The 19,699-nt window shown below is 39.8% G+C and overlaps 1 protein-coding gene across 1 annotated transcript in view; it reads right to left on the minus strand.

Moving 5' to 3' along the window:
* Positions 1–1,359: 1,359 nt before the first annotated feature.
* Positions 1,360–19,699, minus strand: part of CAAP1 (caspase activity and apoptosis inhibitor 1) — a 31,779-nt gene continuing 13,439 nt past the window's right edge. The window contains exons 5-6 of the mRNA XM_048503897.1: positions 12,682–12,755; positions 1,360–2,756 (exon numbers count right to left, since the gene is read on the minus strand). Coding sequence (XP_048359854.1) covers positions 2,419–2,756; positions 12,682–12,755 — 412 coding nt within the window. The 3' untranslated portion in view covers positions 1,360–2,418. The remainder of the gene's footprint in view (positions 2,757–12,681; positions 12,756–19,699) is intronic.

The raw sequence follows: 19,699 nt of genomic DNA on the forward strand, positions 1-19,699 counted from the left end.
GTTCCAATAACTTGTCAGTGCAGTGTTGAACTTTCCTGTGTCCACTTGAGATTTTTACTGTTTTTCAACCGAAAACTGGTTCCCAAAGTAGCTGATTAGGAATCAAAATCTAATATAAATGACACATAAAATTAAATACAAAATGTTCCTTCTGAACTGACCCCACAATTTTTTCAGAGGAACTTTCTTGAGAGAACAACACAGGAATCTGGCTGTGAGAAGGTGAAGGGCTCCTTGAAGAAAGACCATACAAGATGGCATAAAACATCCCCAGTTAATGCATAATTCCTTTCAAGTCAGTTGTGACACTCCCAAATACATGAGTTTTTTTAAATGATGAAGTTAATACACACTCTATTGATGTACGAAACCCAATCCTGTGATTTGAATTAATTGATTTTGACTATAGTAAAGATGTATCTGGCCAGCCACTATTGGAAAGAGTGGTAAAACAGACTGGACAGAGTTATTTGACCAAGGCCAGAAATTAATGCAAAGCTGAGGTCGACAGTGCCAGAGAATCAAAACTCTAAAACCAAAAAAGAGAATATTTCCCCCACCACCACCTTTGTCCCCTCTTGGTCATTTTTCTGACTCATTCCAGCTGTCTCCCTCATTCAGCTGATAGTCCCCAAACTCTAGTCATTGCCAGTTCTACTATTCCTTCATTTTTTTCCAACCTACATGCAGTCTTATCTGTTCTCCTATCTGTCCAGGAAAACAAAAGTTTACAATTTAAAACAAGCAGCTGCCTTTCAATCAGCAACAATCCACTAGAATTCAAGACAAGCAAGCATACATGGTCCACTACCCATACACTGCTGTGCTCAAAAAGACTCTGTAAGGGAAGTTAGGGAGCAAACCCTGGAAACCTTTTGATGCACCTCCTCTTGTCTTGACAAAAATCTCAATCTTTTAAAATGTCACGTGCGAGAAAGCAACATCAGTTTTATTGATTCAGGTCACCCAGGGGAGTGACTGTGGCTCACTGGAAGAGCATCTGCTTTGCATGAACAAATATTGCAGGTTCAATTTCCAGTCAAAAGGGTGAGGCAATAGGTGATGTGAAAAACCTCAGTCAGAGCCCCAGAAAGCCATTGCTAGTGAAAGTAGACAATGCTGATTTGATGGCCAATGGTCTGATTCAATACAAGGCGGCGTCATGGGTATTGATTCAAGTTGCACAAGTATTGATTTTTCTTTTTTCTTTCCCCTCCCTTTTTCAAGATGGCAGGTGTCGGCATGCTGTGCATTGCAAAATAAACATCTGCAAGTTATATTCATGATGGTGCAATAAGGCATGCTTTGTATCATTTTACATGATGGATATATGGTGTGACAAATAAATTCAATTCCAGGTTGATACAAATATCTCCTTTGTATTGCTAAAAAGAAGGTAGAAAACACTACAGTCAATGAAACAACAGTCTGAAAAAAATGGGCATAGGAATGAATTAGGTATCTGTATCTTTCCAATGCTGAGTTTAAAAATTATCCATAGCCACGTGTATTTCACAATTTAAGCACACTTTTCAATCTTCCAAAGCAAAAAGTCAGTCATTTTAATTATTTAATTCAGAAGCTGAGCATCACACAGACTCACATGTTAAGTACTCCCAGACAATCAAAGGTTCTTTATGAAGAAAGATATTTCAGACATGAACACATCAATACTAGGGTAAACAAGAAACAAGTTTAAGTGCAAACTATACAGATTATGAGTGTCTATGGATAGGGTCATATGTGACAAGGTCAAGTAGTAGCCATGGGTCAAACCCTTTAGGGGGTTCAGCCACTGAGAACCAGTGTCACCATCTTAGGCCTTTATGTGGGGTATCCAGGTCTGAGGCAGTAGACAGTACTTCTAATTGCTCAGACACTGCACCAATGGAGTGATTTAGCTCCAGAGTCTGCTCTTGCACTTTGAGGGACTCTGGAGTGGTTTCTCAATTCACATGCCCTATACCTCTCAACTTCTGTCAGGTATTGTTTCTACCCCCTTCTTTCTACATTTGACATTCTACCCCAAGTTGCCCAATGGCTTCCAAAAGCAAAAGGCTGGAGCTAGGATGGCAAATACCCCACATTGCTCTCTAAATTCTTCCATAAGGCTCCAAGATTTGGCCAGAGAGGCACTATGTCATTATTGTTTCACAATTCACATCAAGAAATATGCTAGCACAAAGAAAAAGTAACCAACAGAGTCTGTGTCAAACCAGACAATGTAAGCAAGTCACAGAGGAAGTTTACTAATGGCAGTGACAAAGTGCCACCAACTATTTCAGCCAAGGGTTAGGATACACAATGTTTCAACGAGAAATGTCAAATCCAGTCCAAATACATTTTCTCACTGAAGGGAGCTGACATCACACCCATCAAAATACATATAAATAACTTGCAAATGAAATCACCCAGAAGCTATTTTTTTACATCTCCAGCTTTCATGAGGGCCTTAATAGCCCTGGCTCGCATCTCGAGCTCCAGGAGCTCTAGCTGCTGTGCTGATGGATGAACATCATCTGCTGGAGGAACTGCTAGTGCTGCTGCCTTAGTTTCCTTTGAGGAAGGTTCTGCAAGCCCCAGGATCTCATTCACACTTTTCTCAATGTCCTTCTGAAGATCATCTATCTGACCATCTCCGCTTCTGACAGTCCTTTCTGGCACACTGGGATTCTCCTCTTCATTGCACGGGCCTTCAATATCACTGTCATAGGCATCTGCGTTGATGCTGAGAACATCACTATCTTCTCCTTTTCCTGCAAGACAACATTAATAAAGCAAACAGAGAAATTCAAAACCTAACAAGAATGGCTTTTCAATGAGCAAAACATGGCCTCAGCATAAAAATATTCCTTTACACAGATTTAGAGTATAGGAAAGGTCATCTATAAATTAAAAACAACAGTTTCTCCCTTTTCTGCCCTTCCCCAACTTTAAGACTGATCTAATTTAGACAAGTTTTAATGCATTTTTATTCCAATTTAGAAGAACATGCAGTAGACCAAAGCTGCAGTGCTGGAAAAATTTATTCCATCATATGGAATTGCATGATCTATTTTCCTAATTAAAATGTCATAAGGTTTTATATCACAAGGACGCGTCTGCATTACAAAATGAAAGTTGATGTAGAGAGCCTTTGGGACTGACTACTGTTTATTATTTTAAAAGTGAATTTAATTCCTAAAGTGTAGTCTAAAAATACTCCTAATATTACTTTATATACTGTAAAAAATAGGTTCCAGTTATCAGTGTACCAGTACATGTATTAGAGATTTTTAATGAAGTATTTAAATTTACATTATCTCAAGCACAATTAGAAAAGCCATTTTGTTCAATTAAAAGCACAGATTTTAGAATGTTTTAATATAATATTGTAATAATACAAGGAAACTAGTCAAATCTTTGGCATTATTCTAATTTAGTAGTAATAAAAAAACCACTGATGTGGCTTCTTGGCCTAAGTGACTGTAGAAGTCGTCCATGATCACTGTTTATCACTCAGATGAATATCAAAACAATTTAGTGCAACAATATAGAAAAATTATTTACCACATTTTTATCCCACCTTGCCATCAAGGAACTCAGTATGGAAACAAGAATCTCCTGTCTTCCATTTCGCCTTCACAACAATCTTGTATATTCTCTGAATAACTGTGTGAAACACTGACCCATGGTCCACCAGCCACTAAACAAAATCTGTGGTCATACCCTTGTTGAAAAAAGAGCCTTCCTCCAACTTAAGTGGCTTTCCCCCCAAGACAACAGGCACTTAAGTAGGAGTAAGACACCTAAGTCCGGAGAAATTTCATTGCACCTAAGATAAGTTACCACCCAGTGACTGCCCTAGGTCACCCAAGCCCAATGGCTGAAAGCGGATTTTAACCTGAATAGCTCCTGACTCAGTAGAACAGTTAAAATACAATGGCTCTTAATTAAATTTATTTAAATATTTCTGATTTACATTCTCTCTTTGGATTTAAGTCCACAAGTAACAGCACAGCAACCAACTTGCAGAGTTACAAATTTAACAGATTTAAAACACAGAGGAATTAAAATCGTTTCAGAGGGCAGCCATGTTGTCTGCAATGGAACACCTAGATTCAAGTCCAGAAGAGACTGACAAGATGTTGAAGGTATACATTTTGCAGAGTCAGAGCTCCCTTTGACAGATACTGATGAAGTATTGTCAGATACTAAGGCGGCTCCCTTCATTAGTATCTAATGGAAGGAACTTTGACTTAGCGAAGTTTATACCCTCAAAATCTTGTTGGCCTCTAAAGAATTAAAACATAAAGGGTCTACAAACACACAACAGTAGAATGAGCACAGCTAAATCTACTGAATTAATGTATTCTCCATCAAATGTTCTCTGGAATAAGGGTATCTTACATGCCTTTCCAAATGTAGTAGGTGAAGGTTCCCTCCCCAACAATTTTGGCACGTCATTCCACAGGGCCCACTATAGAAAAAGTCCATGATCTTGTGATTATTCATGTCATGAAAATATAAGCACTAACATACCAGATCAAAGGCCCAAGTAGTCAAGTATCCCATCTCCCACAATGGCCAGCTTGATGCCCTTAGGAAGTGGACAATAAGCAGGACATAATGTGGATAGCTATCTCTTATGATACATCCCCAGTGTGGAAATTCTATTCACACACATTCTCATCCTAACCTAGCTCACAGGGTTGTAAGGATAAAATGGAGGAGGGGAAAATGCTATCAGTCGTTTTGGATCCATATCAAGGAGAAAGGCTGAAACCTGACGATGGAGGACAGATAAAAGGTTTATGTCTAGGATAGAGAAAAGGAATTAGGGAAAGGTGAAGCTAAGGGAACTCTCATAGAAGGAAGAAAATGAAATAGTTTGGGGAAGGGATACAGGGTAAAGTGAAGTACTCCCTGCTAGTCCTTGCAGGTTCTCCATTGCACAGCTGGGCCTCGGCCAGCTAGCACTGCCCAACTTGGCTAAAGTTTTCCCAGGCAGAGGCTGCCAGGGAAAGGGGATGGAGGGAAAGCTGAAGACAGGGGGTCAAATAAAGCTAGATTAGTTGGTCGGTGGGAAGGACAAAAGGAAGCAGGAAAAAGGAGATGCTATGGGGGGGGGCTTTCATGGAAGGGAAAGAAGAAAATGAGATGCTCCTGCACATCCTTCTTTGTTTCCGAAATTCCATTTGCCTTTTGAAATTGCTGAAGGAAATTAAGCTGTTAAGGGAGGTTCCAACCATGGCACTAGAAACCTTTCGGAGTGACTTCTGCAAACATAGACCATACAGCATATTTTTGAAATTACCAATGAACATTATTTGTGTATGATGAATTTGATACATTCTGCAGTCCATTCATCTCTTGTGACAGGCCACACTCCTGGGCAGTGTAAGTCTAATCCCCACAGCTCAAAACATTTTCTTCTTGGTACATTGTTTTTGATTTCACTGCTCTGATCTTTTGTGATAAAATACTGTAATTTTCTGGAACGTTATTGTTTTGTTTTTATCTACCAAGTTGTTTTTATTATTTTATAAGAAATTGTGTTATTGTTTTAATGTTTCAGATTGCAGGCCACCTCAGGAGCAACTTGAATTGAAAGTGTGAGATATAAATAGTTGAAATAAATTATTTGCTGTGCCATGTACTTCTCCACCTACACTTGATGTTCCAGTCTAGACAAAATTTTGAATTCATTATTTATATTAAAATGCTGCATACAAAACTGCTTACCCACTGGTCTTCCTTAAAGGACATAAAACCTATTATGCTAAAGATCCGTATCTTCCTCTTTGAGCAATTCTTTATGTACAGTATTATTAACGGACAAGGAGAAAAATCTTGTCAACTGTTTCCACACAGTCTAGCGAAAGCACAGAGATAAAATGCACAACTGTTGTTTTCAGTTTACTGCAGCAGGTCACAAAACGCAGTCAAGTAGTCCCACTATGTCCTTGGTTCCCACTTTGAAAAATGTTAGCCTAAACAGTCACTGTTTATATCTGTTCTGGCTACCAAACAATTATTGTTTATATCTGTTTTGGCTACCAAACAGTTGTCACTGATGCCTGCCACGATTATTACTGAAAACTCTGCAGATTTACATTGATGGGTGGTTTAAAATACAGACAGCTTTTCTGTTTGAGCTAGAAGAAAAACATAAAGTAACAGTGCATCTATTTGCAAGCTTCTATATGCCATTAATGATAATAAAATGATAGCATTAGACCATAACACCTAGGAATAATTATGTGCTTAATCAATACTTTAATAAGTCATTCTCTTTCTTAGGGAGTCTTTTTTTTAAATTAGCCTTTTCCCTTTCGGTCAGTGATATTTTCTCTCACTGGAGTGTTTTTACGGAATTAGCAGTTTCTTTCTTTTAGCTTCTTCTTTCAAATCTCCAAGGCTAGAAGCAGTATTGATCTGCTACTATTGCTCATCAAGACCACAGTCACTGATATACTGGAAACCAATACAAAGCTACCTGTGAATTGCAGATCCTGACCACTGAATAATTTTCAGTTCCAGTAAAGTTTCAGTTATAAAGTGGATGCTGGTTCACATTATAGGTTTGTTTGCTTGTAATGCAAATCACGGGAATGAGCCGTATGCTCATTCCCCTTGCATAGTCTACTTCAATAAGTTACTTCCTATTTACCACAAAACTCGGTCTCCTATTACTGCGGAATGTGGAAACTATGCTTTCTGCTTGCCCTGATTTGTATGGTTTAGACACAGACACAGAGTGGCCCACTCATTCTAAACATCAAGGAACATCTGAGACTCTTAAGTCATGGTTGGCTAATTGGTGGCCTGGAAACCTTAAGTAATTCCATTTGCCCCTCATTGGCCTGACTCAAGTCAAAAGCCAGGACAACAATGGCTGCTTCTTCATTTATGTTACTGCTATGCTAATTTCTGTGCATTCCAGAAAAATAAAGAACCACTGGCTCAGTACCCTGAAGGGATTTTTCAGAGACACCTCCTTAGGGACACCCCCACCCCTCCATAACCAGTGAAATCCATCCCAGTGATTATGCTGTGTAGTTGTTTAGTCTTTGCTCTTCATTTTAAAACATATATGCTGCCTCTCTGAAGACCAGTTTGGGGCCACTAACAAAGCTAAAGAAATCATAAAAACAGACACAAAAAGTATTCATATAAAAACAAGCCATTAAACCACCTGCTTTATTGCTAGCCAATGCCAGTTTTGGTTTGTTTGTTTGTTTTGGAGTGACCATCCCTAAGCAGTCTAGACAATTCTTTAAAACACTTTTATCTTTCCTTTCAAAATAGCTTTTCAGGAAGCAGCCAGTGAAGAACTGAGAATCACTCTGTGAATTTTTGATAAGGAGTTCAATCGCATGCATCATTCCCCCCCCCACACACACACCAATGCACAATTGCCAACTACCAAGCCATACAAAGATGTTCTACAGAAGAGTGATATGGAGCAAAACTGTGTTGCTACACTAGAGCTTTTGTGTGATGCAAACACACAAGCTTGCAAACCACAGTGCTGTTCGAAACACCTCACCAGGTAGACAGAAAATGTTGACCATGGACAGACCACAAACAGAAGATAAGGCAATGTAAAACAGACCTACCAACAGTGGGAATCAAGAGTCACAACAGTGGGAAAGTGACAGAGAACAAAAGACGATTGAATGACAAAATTCAATGCTTTGGGCTTGTCTTGCGCATGTTTTCCAAAATGGTTTCCACCAGTAATTAACTGGAACCATAATCCTGAACAGTTATGCTACCATGTCAGTCTCTCAAACTACCCACAATGCTACCTAATGACACACAGTTCAGAAGCCACGCAAATCAGTACTTAGACTGCCAGCCACAATAACATTGGGATTGGATTGTTGTTATTGCAGGGCTTTCCTCAACTTACTAATAGATAGAATTTCACTTCTGCAAGACGTTCTGAGAGGGTTATTCATCATTCTTGGCTTTCTAATGAGAATGCCCTTTGAGGGCTAGAAATCCGTTTCTAACATGTGCTGCTCTCTGCTCATCATGAAAAGTTTCTAAAAACAAAGATTCTAGAAGTGTGTTGCTGTCCTCTTAAATATTTCAGTACCCTTGGCAATAACAGCACACTATCACAAGGTTGGCTATACAGGTATGAGGGCTTCTTTTGGAAAATGGAACGAAGTGAAAACTTCTCCATACACATAAAAGGCAATATTCTTTGCTTGATCTTTATACTGGATACTTTCCATTCTCCACAAGTTCTCCACAAAGGCTGAGCAGCAGAATACATACTACTGAAATTAATCTGTGCTGGTTCCAAAAGGAGTTCAAGCGAGATTGCTGCCAGAAGTCAGCTTTTTCCCCTTCTCTTAAATGAGAAGTAGGAAGGAAAAAAAATCAAGGCTTTGAAAAGTCTATCCTGGCCTTAAATCTTTTTTTTTTAAGAAAGAAAAGCCTTAACTTTGTTTGTGTGCACTTGGTTCTTGTGTTTATGAGCAAAGAAGAAAATCTTTAGAAAAACATATTTTCCTTGACTTTTTATGATATAACTGGTATCTGGAGGCGCAAGAAAAATCAATACTGAACACTAAAAGAAATGTATAATAAATGTTTTTCCCCTGCAAAGTAGGAGGTAGCCTTTCATAAAGGAACTAGAAAGTAAATAAGAACAGCAGTATGTTAAATTCTAGAAACATATGCAAATAGGCCATTATAGCCCAGAAGCATGTTTTTATGACCAAATCAGTACAACCATAGTATCAAAAAAAATCCACTAATGCAACTTTGCTGGTATGTCCAGTTCAAGTAAAACCAAGGCTACAGCCAGGATCCATGTAAACCTAACCACCTATAATGTGATTAATTCCTGTAATTAAGTAAGATCTTAGGCAGTTATTAAATAGTAGAACCAGATCAATTGGCCAAAAAACCTCTATCATTATAAAATGCACACCATAGGTAAGGTAACTGGCAAAACTATATTATTGTAAGTTCATTTATTAGGCAAATGTCCCGACTAGAAAAATCTAAGCAGCATGACCACTTTCTTATTTCTTATAGCTATGCAACAGTGTTTTCACTTCAGACACCTATGAAAATATTAGCTTTCAATCAGTCTGATGAAAAACAGTTGTCAGAAACAACACCCAATTTTAATCTGCAAAATACAGTTTTTCTCTGCTACATACCACCTACAGAAAGGCAGGCATGAACTCCAAACATCATCTGAGAGCTTTTAACTTGCCAGAAACAAAGTGCAAAAGAGATCAAAAGAAATAGGAATCAATAAGATTAAGGAATGGAAATTCTTTTGCCTTGCTGCAGGGCACAAGTCCATATTTACTTAATGCATTGTTCAAGTGAAAAGAATCTCTCTACAGAGAGAAAGTGTTTTCTCTGAATAAGCCTGGTTCAAAGTTCAAAAGTTATGTTCCAGTGCACTCATCTCTTCTTGCCAAAGGCCAACTGATCCAAGTGAAAAGGGCACTGATCTGGAGGAATGAGACAAATCTATTTTTCCGGAGAAAACCATTAATCCCTCTCCTGTAGAAATAGGAAGTTACCATAACCTTAAAAGTACAATCAACTACAGGATTCTCTTCCATTTCAGCAATATCTACAGAACACATGGTAGTCACCCAGCCCTACTGGAGCAAAAAATGTTTAATTAGCTGAACTGCCTCATTTCCCTTTTTTTCCCAGCTTTAATTTTATATTGTAATAAAAGTCTCTGATGCTGCTTTTCCTCATTATGTTTTTTTCCAATTTTGATACCTTATATTTATCCCGTCAATTCAGAATTGTCAAATTCATTTCCGAGCACTAATTTCTTTTTTTAGCCATTTTTTTTACTCATTTCTGCTAACCCCCTCAGTGTTTGTATGTTTAATCTCAAACTTCACCGATTCGAGTGTGGAAGGAGAAGAGTTACTAAGTTTTACAATTTATGCCCACACCGTCTCAAAAGCTCTTTAAAAAGCGAACATCCCGACTAGCGCTGCTGTCATTGCCCAAAGCCATCACGAAACAGTGGCTGATAAAGTCATAAAAAGGACAGAGAAGCAATCACCTGCAACAGTCATCAATTCCCTCTGATAGCACAGAAGGAAGAGAGGAAGTCTGCAGGAAACATGTCAATTCGGAGGTCATTCCAGAAAGTGCAACAAGCAATATTTAAAGCATTCTTCACAAAGCAGCAGCATTCTATGCATATCTTGGCTACCGTATGATAACTGTCTCTGTGTGGTTTAATTCTCCCTATTAAGTATTTCCACCATAGTGTTCTTGAAGAATGGGACCTGCCTTCATAAGGAATCATATTTATTTACTTCATATTGTTACCTGCCTTTCTCACTGAGTCTCAAGGCAGATTACAAAATATAAAAGTAGCAGAGTCAGACAGCAAAATATGTTCAATAAACAATGCAACAAAACTAGAATTACAAGACTGGAAAACAAGTCAAACAATAAACTGTCCACGGCAGGGTCTACCATAAACAATGCAGAAAGTAGTTTATACAGGTAGATGGTGCAGTAGAAGCTAGATGATACATACACTAAAGATGGCAATAAACTGCATTTCCATTCCATTTCTGAAAATGTCATCCTGGACATTTCTGTTTCATACATTCTGCAGAATGTTGGAAATGTGGGGAGACCTCCTCAGGTCTCCCCACATTCTACAAGGTAGAAACTACAACAGAGAATGCACATGTACAGGGAACTGCCAATCTTACATACTCACAAACTGGCTCCCTAAGAAGTCTTTGCACAAATGATGGAAGTTTTCATGTGAAGTATTTTGGGAGAGACAGTTCTACTGACATGGGGGTCCAAGACCATAGATGGCTTTGTACATGATAGACAAAACTTTGAACTGAATCCTGATTGGTAACCAAATGAATGACTGTAGAACGGGTATGATATGCATTACCTAGCTCTGTATAGTTACCGAGCAGCAGTGTTCTGTACCAACTGGAGTTTCTGAGTTGATTTTAAGGACAGACCTATCTATAGTGGATCACAGTGTAATGCATTACAGTGCACTACAACAGTACAGACCTGTAGTTACCATGGCATAGATCCATATGGTAAATTGACTACGGCAAGATAGGGAGCTATCTTCCAGACTAAATTAAGATGGAAAGCACTGCCTGCAGCTACTTTAACTTGCATCTCCAGTAGTAGTGCTAGGTCTAGTATAACCCCTAAGTTTTTAACTGAGTCAGCTGGATGCCATCAAATGAGGGAAACCTGATGTCCTTCAAGACCTCAGCCTTTCCTACTAGCTTCACCTCCATCTTGTCAGTGAGGGAGATCTATAATACCTTGATCATAAGAACATTGGAAGAGTCCTGCTGGATGAGACCAGTGGTCCATTTAATCCAGCATACTATTTCACACAGCACAGCTGACGAGTTTCCACTGTCTGCATGCCTGCCTTCAGCAGACAAAAAGGTAAATTTACATGTTTCTTTGCAATCAGTACAGTATTGTTTTATATGGGATATTTTTATACCATCCTCTCAAAAAAGAAGAGGGTGAAACTTTTCTAGGCTCACTCTGAAGTTTCGCTAGTTAGCACTTATTAATTTTACTAGATATTTACATCCTGATCTCCTTGTGGCTCAAGGTGGCTTCCAAGTCACAGTTGAAATGTTACCAATATGATACAACCCAAGATACACCCCTCCCCCAAAGATCCTTACAGATAATACCCCATTAAAAGCTATGGCAAATAAAATAGTCTTGCAGTGACTCCTGAAGATTTCAAAAGATGCTGTCACCCTCACCTCCTCAGGGAGCCATTCCAAAGAGTGAGAAGTATAATAAAAAAGGAACAGGCTATAGTATAGGCAAATCACCTTATGTGGAGTACAATGAGCAGGTGGGAAGCCGGAAGACTGGTGTTGGTGCATAAGGACCTATGGGAGGAGACAGTCCTTCAGATATGGGAGTCTTTGGCCAGGTAGTGCTTTAAAGATCATAACCAGCACCTTGGACATGGAAACGAACAGGAAGCCAATATAGCTTCTTTAAGATGGGCAACATTTGTTCCCACCTGCTAGTCCTGACAATAATCAAGGTGTGACATTCTGAACTAGCTGCAATTTTCAGATTATCTTCCAGGACAACTCAATGTAGAACTCATTACAGTGATCCAGACACAAGTTTACCACTCTGTGCCATAGGAGGCAATTAATTAAATTAATTAAATTAAACAGAGGCAATACATTAAAATCATCCTCTTTATTCTTTTTAAGTTCAAGCCATTTATTATCAGACATTGGGAATCTGGTATTACTTCATCAAGTCTATCTATTGCATTAAAAATCTACTGAGCAGGGAAGTGCCTACTAAATACTGCATCTAAGATTCTTGCTAAATGACTATCACACTTTTAAAAGCTGGTATCACTATCAAGTTTACCACTTTTGCTCAATAAATTAAACTAAAAAGTTTTAATTGGATTTTGAATAAATGTCAATTAATTGTTACTGTTTTGAATGTTCTTGTTATTTTTCTTAGTGGGTGATGCAAATTGCTATTCTGAATAATGATTTTTATAGGGTAGGGTAGGGGGGCACTCGGGATAAGTTTATGAAATGAAGAAGGCAGAGGCCCTAAAAAGCCTGGGAACCACTGCTCTAGGATAACCAAGAAAAAGAATTTCGGGAACCAATACTTAAAAGGAAAGCTCACCATGTTTGGGGTCCAACCCCTCCAATTTGTTGTCTTCTTTCACAGAAGAAGTAGAATCTATGCTATTGTCTTGCCTGTGAACAATAAAGAACCAATTTAGGTTAGCATATCTTATATAAAAGTAACCAAATCAAGCATATCAATACCCTCCCTGCCCCCAAATCTGAAATTAGTCTACAGATATTTAATACTATAATGCATATTCATTGACAGTTTTTCCTAAAGTTTCACCAGGATCCAAAGAACTAATTTCTGTACGCCTAAGTCCAAGTATGTAATATGCTTAAGGCCAAGTATGTAATATGCTTTTAAAATCATTTTTGTTTGAGCAGCAGACCTCCATGCCATGAAGTAAACTCTTTTTGAAATTCTCCTAAGTTTCAGAAGTGGTTATCCGTGTGGCATGGCAAGAGAAATACAAGCCCAAGACCCACTGGACAGAGCTGGGTTTATGAACAAGCTAGGTAAGCTGCAATTTAAGGCTTCATTTTTGAGAGCCTCTAAATTTTAAAAATGCTTATTAAATTTTACTAATATACTTTTTGTGGTAGTGCTATGGGGCTATTTAACCTTGACATAGCTCAGGGCCTCAGTATGTCTTAACTTAACCCTGCTTCTTGCGGGGCATGGAATGAGCAGCTCAGTTCTTTACTGAACAGTGAAGGTTGTGTTAAATCAAAAGCAAGTAGAAGACAATCGCAGATGCAGATTTTCCTTACACTCTATTTCTCCCATAGCCTCCTCGGACCCCTGGAAAGATAATGCCTGAAACTGCAGGACCCTGTTGGACAAACAGTTACATGGATTGAGAGGCTGCTGTGAAGAAAGGGAATCCGACAAAATCATCCCTCTTCCACAAGCAGAGCTCTGTAAACAGGAGGAGGGGATTATCTCATTCAATTCCCCTTGATCAATGCAACCCCCAACCCATACTGTTTTTTGTTCCCGTTGGACGTCTAACTGCAAACATCATTTTGGGGCCAGTAAGAACTGCTGGGGGAACGGCAGTGTGATGAAAATGTGTGCACACTGTACTGGCAGTTTGTTGGATACAATCCTGTATTTAGATTTACATAAATAGGGTGAGAAATTATAACTAATTATTTTCACAGCTATACATCCTGCAATGAACCATCACTATTAGTAGTATCTTATGTCCAAGACAGAATACACAGCGACATAGTAAGGAACTACAATTCTGTAAGTACACCTCATGTATTCAGACAAAAAATATTGATACTTTCCATGAATTGTCATTCTCCTCAGGTTTAATAGGGCAGTCTGGCCCCAGGAGCCAACGACAGTCAAATTAACATGATTATATCTCTGACTGGGGGAGAAGCTCCAGCCTAGTTTTAAGACAGTTACAGCAGATGCCAATTTTTCTAAACCAGAAACAATCCACTTTAATTGCCCTGAGAAAATTAACAGGAACAGAAGCACAGTGTTACAGACAACTGCCAGAGAGAGAAAAACACTTCTGCAAGGCCTAAATACAGAACGTATGAGAACAACCATATCTACACCAGCTCCACTAAAATTTCCTCCACCATATGGCAAGTTCTTGTTTTATCCCAGCTGTGAGACACTGCCTTGACTAGTATCCAAAGGCACCAAATTTGCCAGTAATGGCCAGTCCAGGTTTTTCCTTCAGGCTAGTTGTTCAGTCTGGATTAGGACACCATAAAACCATTCTCAGCTACAAAGATGCAACAAAGAAATCTATGGGTGACTGGAAAGTTGTATGGCCAAGACTTCTGACAGATCTCCCTGCCTCTACTATCTACACGTACATACATGGGTCTGGACCAGGGGTCAACAACCTTTAACACCCATTTGGACCCATTTTCCACAGAAAAGAAAACACTTGGAGCTGCAAATACTTTTTGACTTCTAAAATGAAGATAACACTGTCTTTATTCTCATGCAGGGAGAAGTTCTCTTCTTTGGGGCCCATTTTTACCCATCAAAGCAAAGGGGGGGGGGGAGTCTGTAGTTTTGTATATGATTCAAATGACCAGCAATAGAACCCCCGTTTCACACATTTCTCTTTTCTTGTGTTGAAAGACACTGGTTATGCCTCCCCCCCACAAAATAACTCCCTCAAATTCCACTTGGATGCAACCCAAAGTGGTGCTGCTGGGGTCCCCCATGTGGTGTCCCCCCCCCCAGAAGGACCCAGGGGAGGGAGAAATGAGGCCACCCAAAGCAGGGCCAACTCCTGGCCCCCCATTCAAGGGGGGCGGACTGAGGTTAGGATTGCGCTGAAAATCTGCACTCCTGCAACTCCCTCCTGTTTCCTGCCCTTCGCCGCTCACCTGTTCAAGAGGATCCACCAGTGGTGCTCTGCCCGGCCCCGCACTATCATCACTGGCATCAGCCAACCAGGTAGCTGGGACCGGGAAGCTGGAAGTGGCTTGGGATAGCTGTCTTGGGCTGTGCCTCTCTAGGAACAGGGGCTCTTTCCCATTAATCATTAGGGCGACTCTCCAAAAAAGGCTGAGAGGACCCAAGCCACACGGAGCCGCAGTGTAAGGAAAAAAGAGCCGCATGCAGCTCTGGAGCCTCAGGTTGCAGACCCCTGGTCTGGACTATTCGCCAGTGCGCCTCCTCACTACTAACACTATTACCACATTGATAAGAGACCTTAAAGAAATCTAACCTCTGTTCCTAAAACCCACAGAGTCCACCATTTATTTATTTACTTTATTTATACCCACTTTCTTCCTGTCAGAGAATCAAAGTGATTTACATAGTTCTCCTCTTCTCTATTTTATTCTCAACATCCCCATGGAGAGTATGTGACTGATCCATGGTGACCCCAACAGCCTCCCTGAAAGAGTAGGAATTTATACCTGACTCTCCACAATCCCAGTCTAATACCTTTGCAATTAAACCATGCTGGTTCTGAACTGTAGTTCATATTTAAAAAAAATAAGAAGTGCCTGAAGACCATCCACAGTCCAACTCCTTGGCTATGCAGGTTGACCTAAGTATCCTAGAAAAATAAATGTCCAATCACCACTTAAACATCTCTAAGGAGGGAGAGCCCACAATACCCCTGGGTGACCAATTCCACCACTGTCCTTATTGTTAAAAGGTTATTACTAATATCCCACTGATATGCTCCCCTTCATAATTTAAAACCATTGGTACTAACTTGGTACCACCCTCCTCTAAATGACAGCCCTTCAAACACATAAAAAAGCATATCCCCCTCAACCTCCTCTTTTCCAGGCTCAACATTTCCAGTTCCTTCAATCTTCCTTGATAAGGCTTAAGCTCCAAACCCCAATCATACTTGTTGATCTTCTCTGCACTCACTTCAAAGTTTCTATGTCCTTCCTATCAAAATGCCCCCTGAACTGGACATGGTACTCTAAACGTGCGCGTGCGTGCGTGTGTGTGTGTATTGCCTATATATATCTGAAAGAGCTCCAGTTTGGAGGGGGGGGGGGAGGAGAGATGCTGCTTTAAAAATTTCTATGTGTTTGACTGCTACTTTCGGGGAAGAGCTCAAAAACTGCTGAAAAGGCTAAAAATGTTATCTGCTATCTTGCCATAGTTATCAAATGATTTTATACAAAGAAAGCAAGAAAATGAAAGGTTATATGATACACATGAGAGGACAGGATACAGCTCTCCATGGGATCTTGAAATCATGAAAGGCGAGTCCAGTTGTTGAGTTTAATGAGCATTTTGACCATAAAATTATTTTATATTCATCTAACCAATTTCATACCTCAACTACTTTATCTAAAATTTGTGAAGTACCTATCCTGTTAATATGCTTGCAATCAAAGCATCCAGCTTATAGACAGGAGTTAAACGGTACCATTAAAAAGGCTTGAGTCATCCCCATGTGTCGCCTCAACACTTAATTTCACAGGTTCACTTTTAATTATTTATATCCAGTTGTTTTAAGTACTGTTAATAAAGATATGATTTAAAATCTCTGTTAATACATTTATCTATAGATAAAATTCATTTTTAGCCAGCTCGATTTAAAATTTCCATGAAGCCTTTTTTTCCTCCACTTGTACTTTCTTAGCTAAACAGATACAAAAGCTACCAAATATTCTAGGGTTTTTTTCCCTCTCTCCAACCTTAATATAAGAGACAGCTATTAATTTGACATTCCAGGCTAATCATTTATACTGGAGGCAGAAATATACCATCATTTATTTATCTGTAGAGTCTAATTGTAAAATGGGTGGCTTCTGCCTACCACAAAAGCAGCAAATCCAGACCACCCGTAGAAAAGATGAGGATTTCAATACTCAAATAGTACAGGGGGAAAAATACATATTCGAGGTACAGAAAAAAATTGTATATTCACCAAATGGGATTTTTGTACAGTCAGGTGATCTCCCAGGCATAAAGAAAAATATTAGTTTATAAAAATGTTTAAAAGGCTGTTAAAATTGCCTGATGGAGCTTGCTCCTTTCACTAAATCAGAAAGAAAGAACACATAGGAAGATAAGGAAAATGGCTGGCAATTGTTATCTCTCAAACTGCTAAGTGGTTACAGTATTCTAGAGGTGGAGATTTGAGTGGGGATTTTGTAGGTCCCCCACATGGATATAATTATCACAGGTATAAAAACGTTTATGCAGCCGATCTGTGTTACAAGTAAGATTGTAAGGATTCTTTGATCACCCCCATGAAGGAGAAACGTACACACCCATAGGCTATTGCATGTTTTCACCCTCAGCTGTTTTAAGCAGAATAAAAGTATCCGGAAAATCTAACCTGGAATTTACATCCCTCATTCCCATCCAAGCACAGGATGAAACATCAACTTCTGAATTAGTTGATAATGTTAATATCAAACATGCCATTTGGGCAAACAATCATGAGGATGATCTAGCACAATTAATAAGTCAAATACCAGGATAATAAAGCCCCCACTGTCCTGAGTCTTCCTGCCAATTTCATCCAGCAACCAGAATTACTCATTTGGCACCATTCCCACAGCAACTTCTTTATTTCTAACAATGCACTTGGTTTTAAATGCAGGTCACAAAAAATAATTATATTCAATTACTAAAGCTAGTTATGTTTATTTTGGACAACGAACAGCCTGGTACAAAACCAGCTACATAACTTCTATGATATTTGGTTTACATCAACTAGTTCAGAAGAAAGGTACACACACTAATATAGACAATCTGCTGTTCAAAATACTTTGCCACTGAGGAGTTTTCATAGAGCAAGGAACTAATGCACATGCATTTTCTGCCATCTTGTGGTCTAACAGTGACATCATTGGCTCTTATCTTTTCTATTTTTAATTTTTAACCCAAACTACTAGATAGCTATTATCTAATATTTGGTATGTGAAAATATGTTCAACTTTGTCTCTTTTCTTCTCAGGAATCACAGGTGAATTCATATTAATAGAATACTGAAGGACTACACCACATATTTTGAATGTCAATTGTCAACAGAGGTGAAAATCCAAAACTGTTTCCAGGTGCTGGATCTTTCTTACAGCTCTTTCGTATGGTGGTAGAAAGTGCTGTCAAGTCACAGCTAACTTATGGTGACCTTGTAGGTTTTCAAGGCAAGAGATGTTCAGAGGTGGTTTGCCATTGCCTGCCTCTATGCCGTGATCTGGTATTCCTTCGAGGTCTCTCATCCAAATATTTGTCAGGGTGGGGCTGAGACAGTTCTGAGAAAACTATGACTGCCCCAAGGTCACCTAGCAGGCTTCCTGCAGAGGAGTAGGGAATCTTGGGAATTAGGGGTGCAAACCAAAAAAAATAACAACACCTTTTTCAGATTTGGAATTTTGGGGGATTTTGGGGGGGGGGGGGTACTGGTACCGCATACCAGTATGGGTTTTTCCAGCTTCACAAATTACAAAAATGTTCAACTGTTATATCCTATGGGGAATCTTTGCAGTTGTGGGGATGCTGTTTTTGAAGGGACAGGCACCACATTTACACCATAGTTGTTGGTGATTCTCATTACAAGAACCACTGATTTTGGTAATGACTGAGTCAGGGGGTCCAATTTTATTGGCCCTATTTTTTCCTCCATTTAGAGGCCAATAAAATTGCCTCCCCCTCCCACCCCCCGACTCAACCTTTATCAAATTCAGGTATTCTTATAATGAGAGTCACCAACAATTATGCTATAGATTTGTTGCCATAACAATTCCACATGACCTTCAATGGAGGATTTTACTGAATTCTGAAAAGCTCGGAAAAAAGCCTCTCTTTTTCAGCTTTTTCAAATGTGGCTTTTTTTGGCTGCCATTACTGGATGTCTTTTTTGGCTGAAAAAGCCAAAAAAAGGTGTGGGCTGGGGTGGGTTTTTTTGTTTTGTTTTTTGCACTTTTCGGTTTGGCAAAGCTGAATGCACACTCCTATTGGGAATGTTCAGTCTGGAAAACAGTGGGGTGGGGAGAGACAAGATTTCTCTCTTGAAGTGTTTGAAAGTCTGCCACTTAGAAGAGGATATGGAGTTGTTCCAGGCAGCAGAGGACTGGACTCACAATAATGGGTATAAATTACAAGTTGAAAGATACCACCTAGACCAGGGGTAGGGAACCTGCGGCTCTCCAGATGTTCAGGAACTACAATTCCCATCAGCCCCTACCAGCATGGCCAATTGGCCATGCTGACAGACGCTGATGGGAATTGTAGTTCCTGAACATCTGGAGAGCCGCAGGTTCCCTACCCCTGACCTAGACATTAGGATTTTTTTTTTTACACAAGAGGAGTTCAGCAGTGAAATCAACTCCTCTTCAGCAGTCTTCAAGCAGTTGCTTGCAGAGGTGTGGGAGGGGGGAAATGGCACCTGGAGCAACACCTGCTCTGGCCACCGCCCCCCTGTGCCCCTGGATGTCCCTACTCCCCCCACTTACCTTAGCTGGCAGCAGCCTGCCACAAGCCACCCTTCTGCCCGACCTTGACCCTGCCAGGCTGCTCTTTCAGCCCATGGAACCTCTGCTGGCTGAAGGAGGAGCCTGACAGGGTGGGGTTGAGATGCGCCAGACAGCTGGCTCCG

Source organism: Sphaerodactylus townsendi, linkage group LG07, assembly GCF_021028975.2.
Source record: "Sphaerodactylus townsendi isolate TG3544 linkage group LG07, MPM_Stown_v2.3, whole genome shotgun sequence".
NCBI lineage: Eukaryota > Metazoa > Chordata > Lepidosauria > Squamata > Sphaerodactylidae > Sphaerodactylus > Sphaerodactylus townsendi.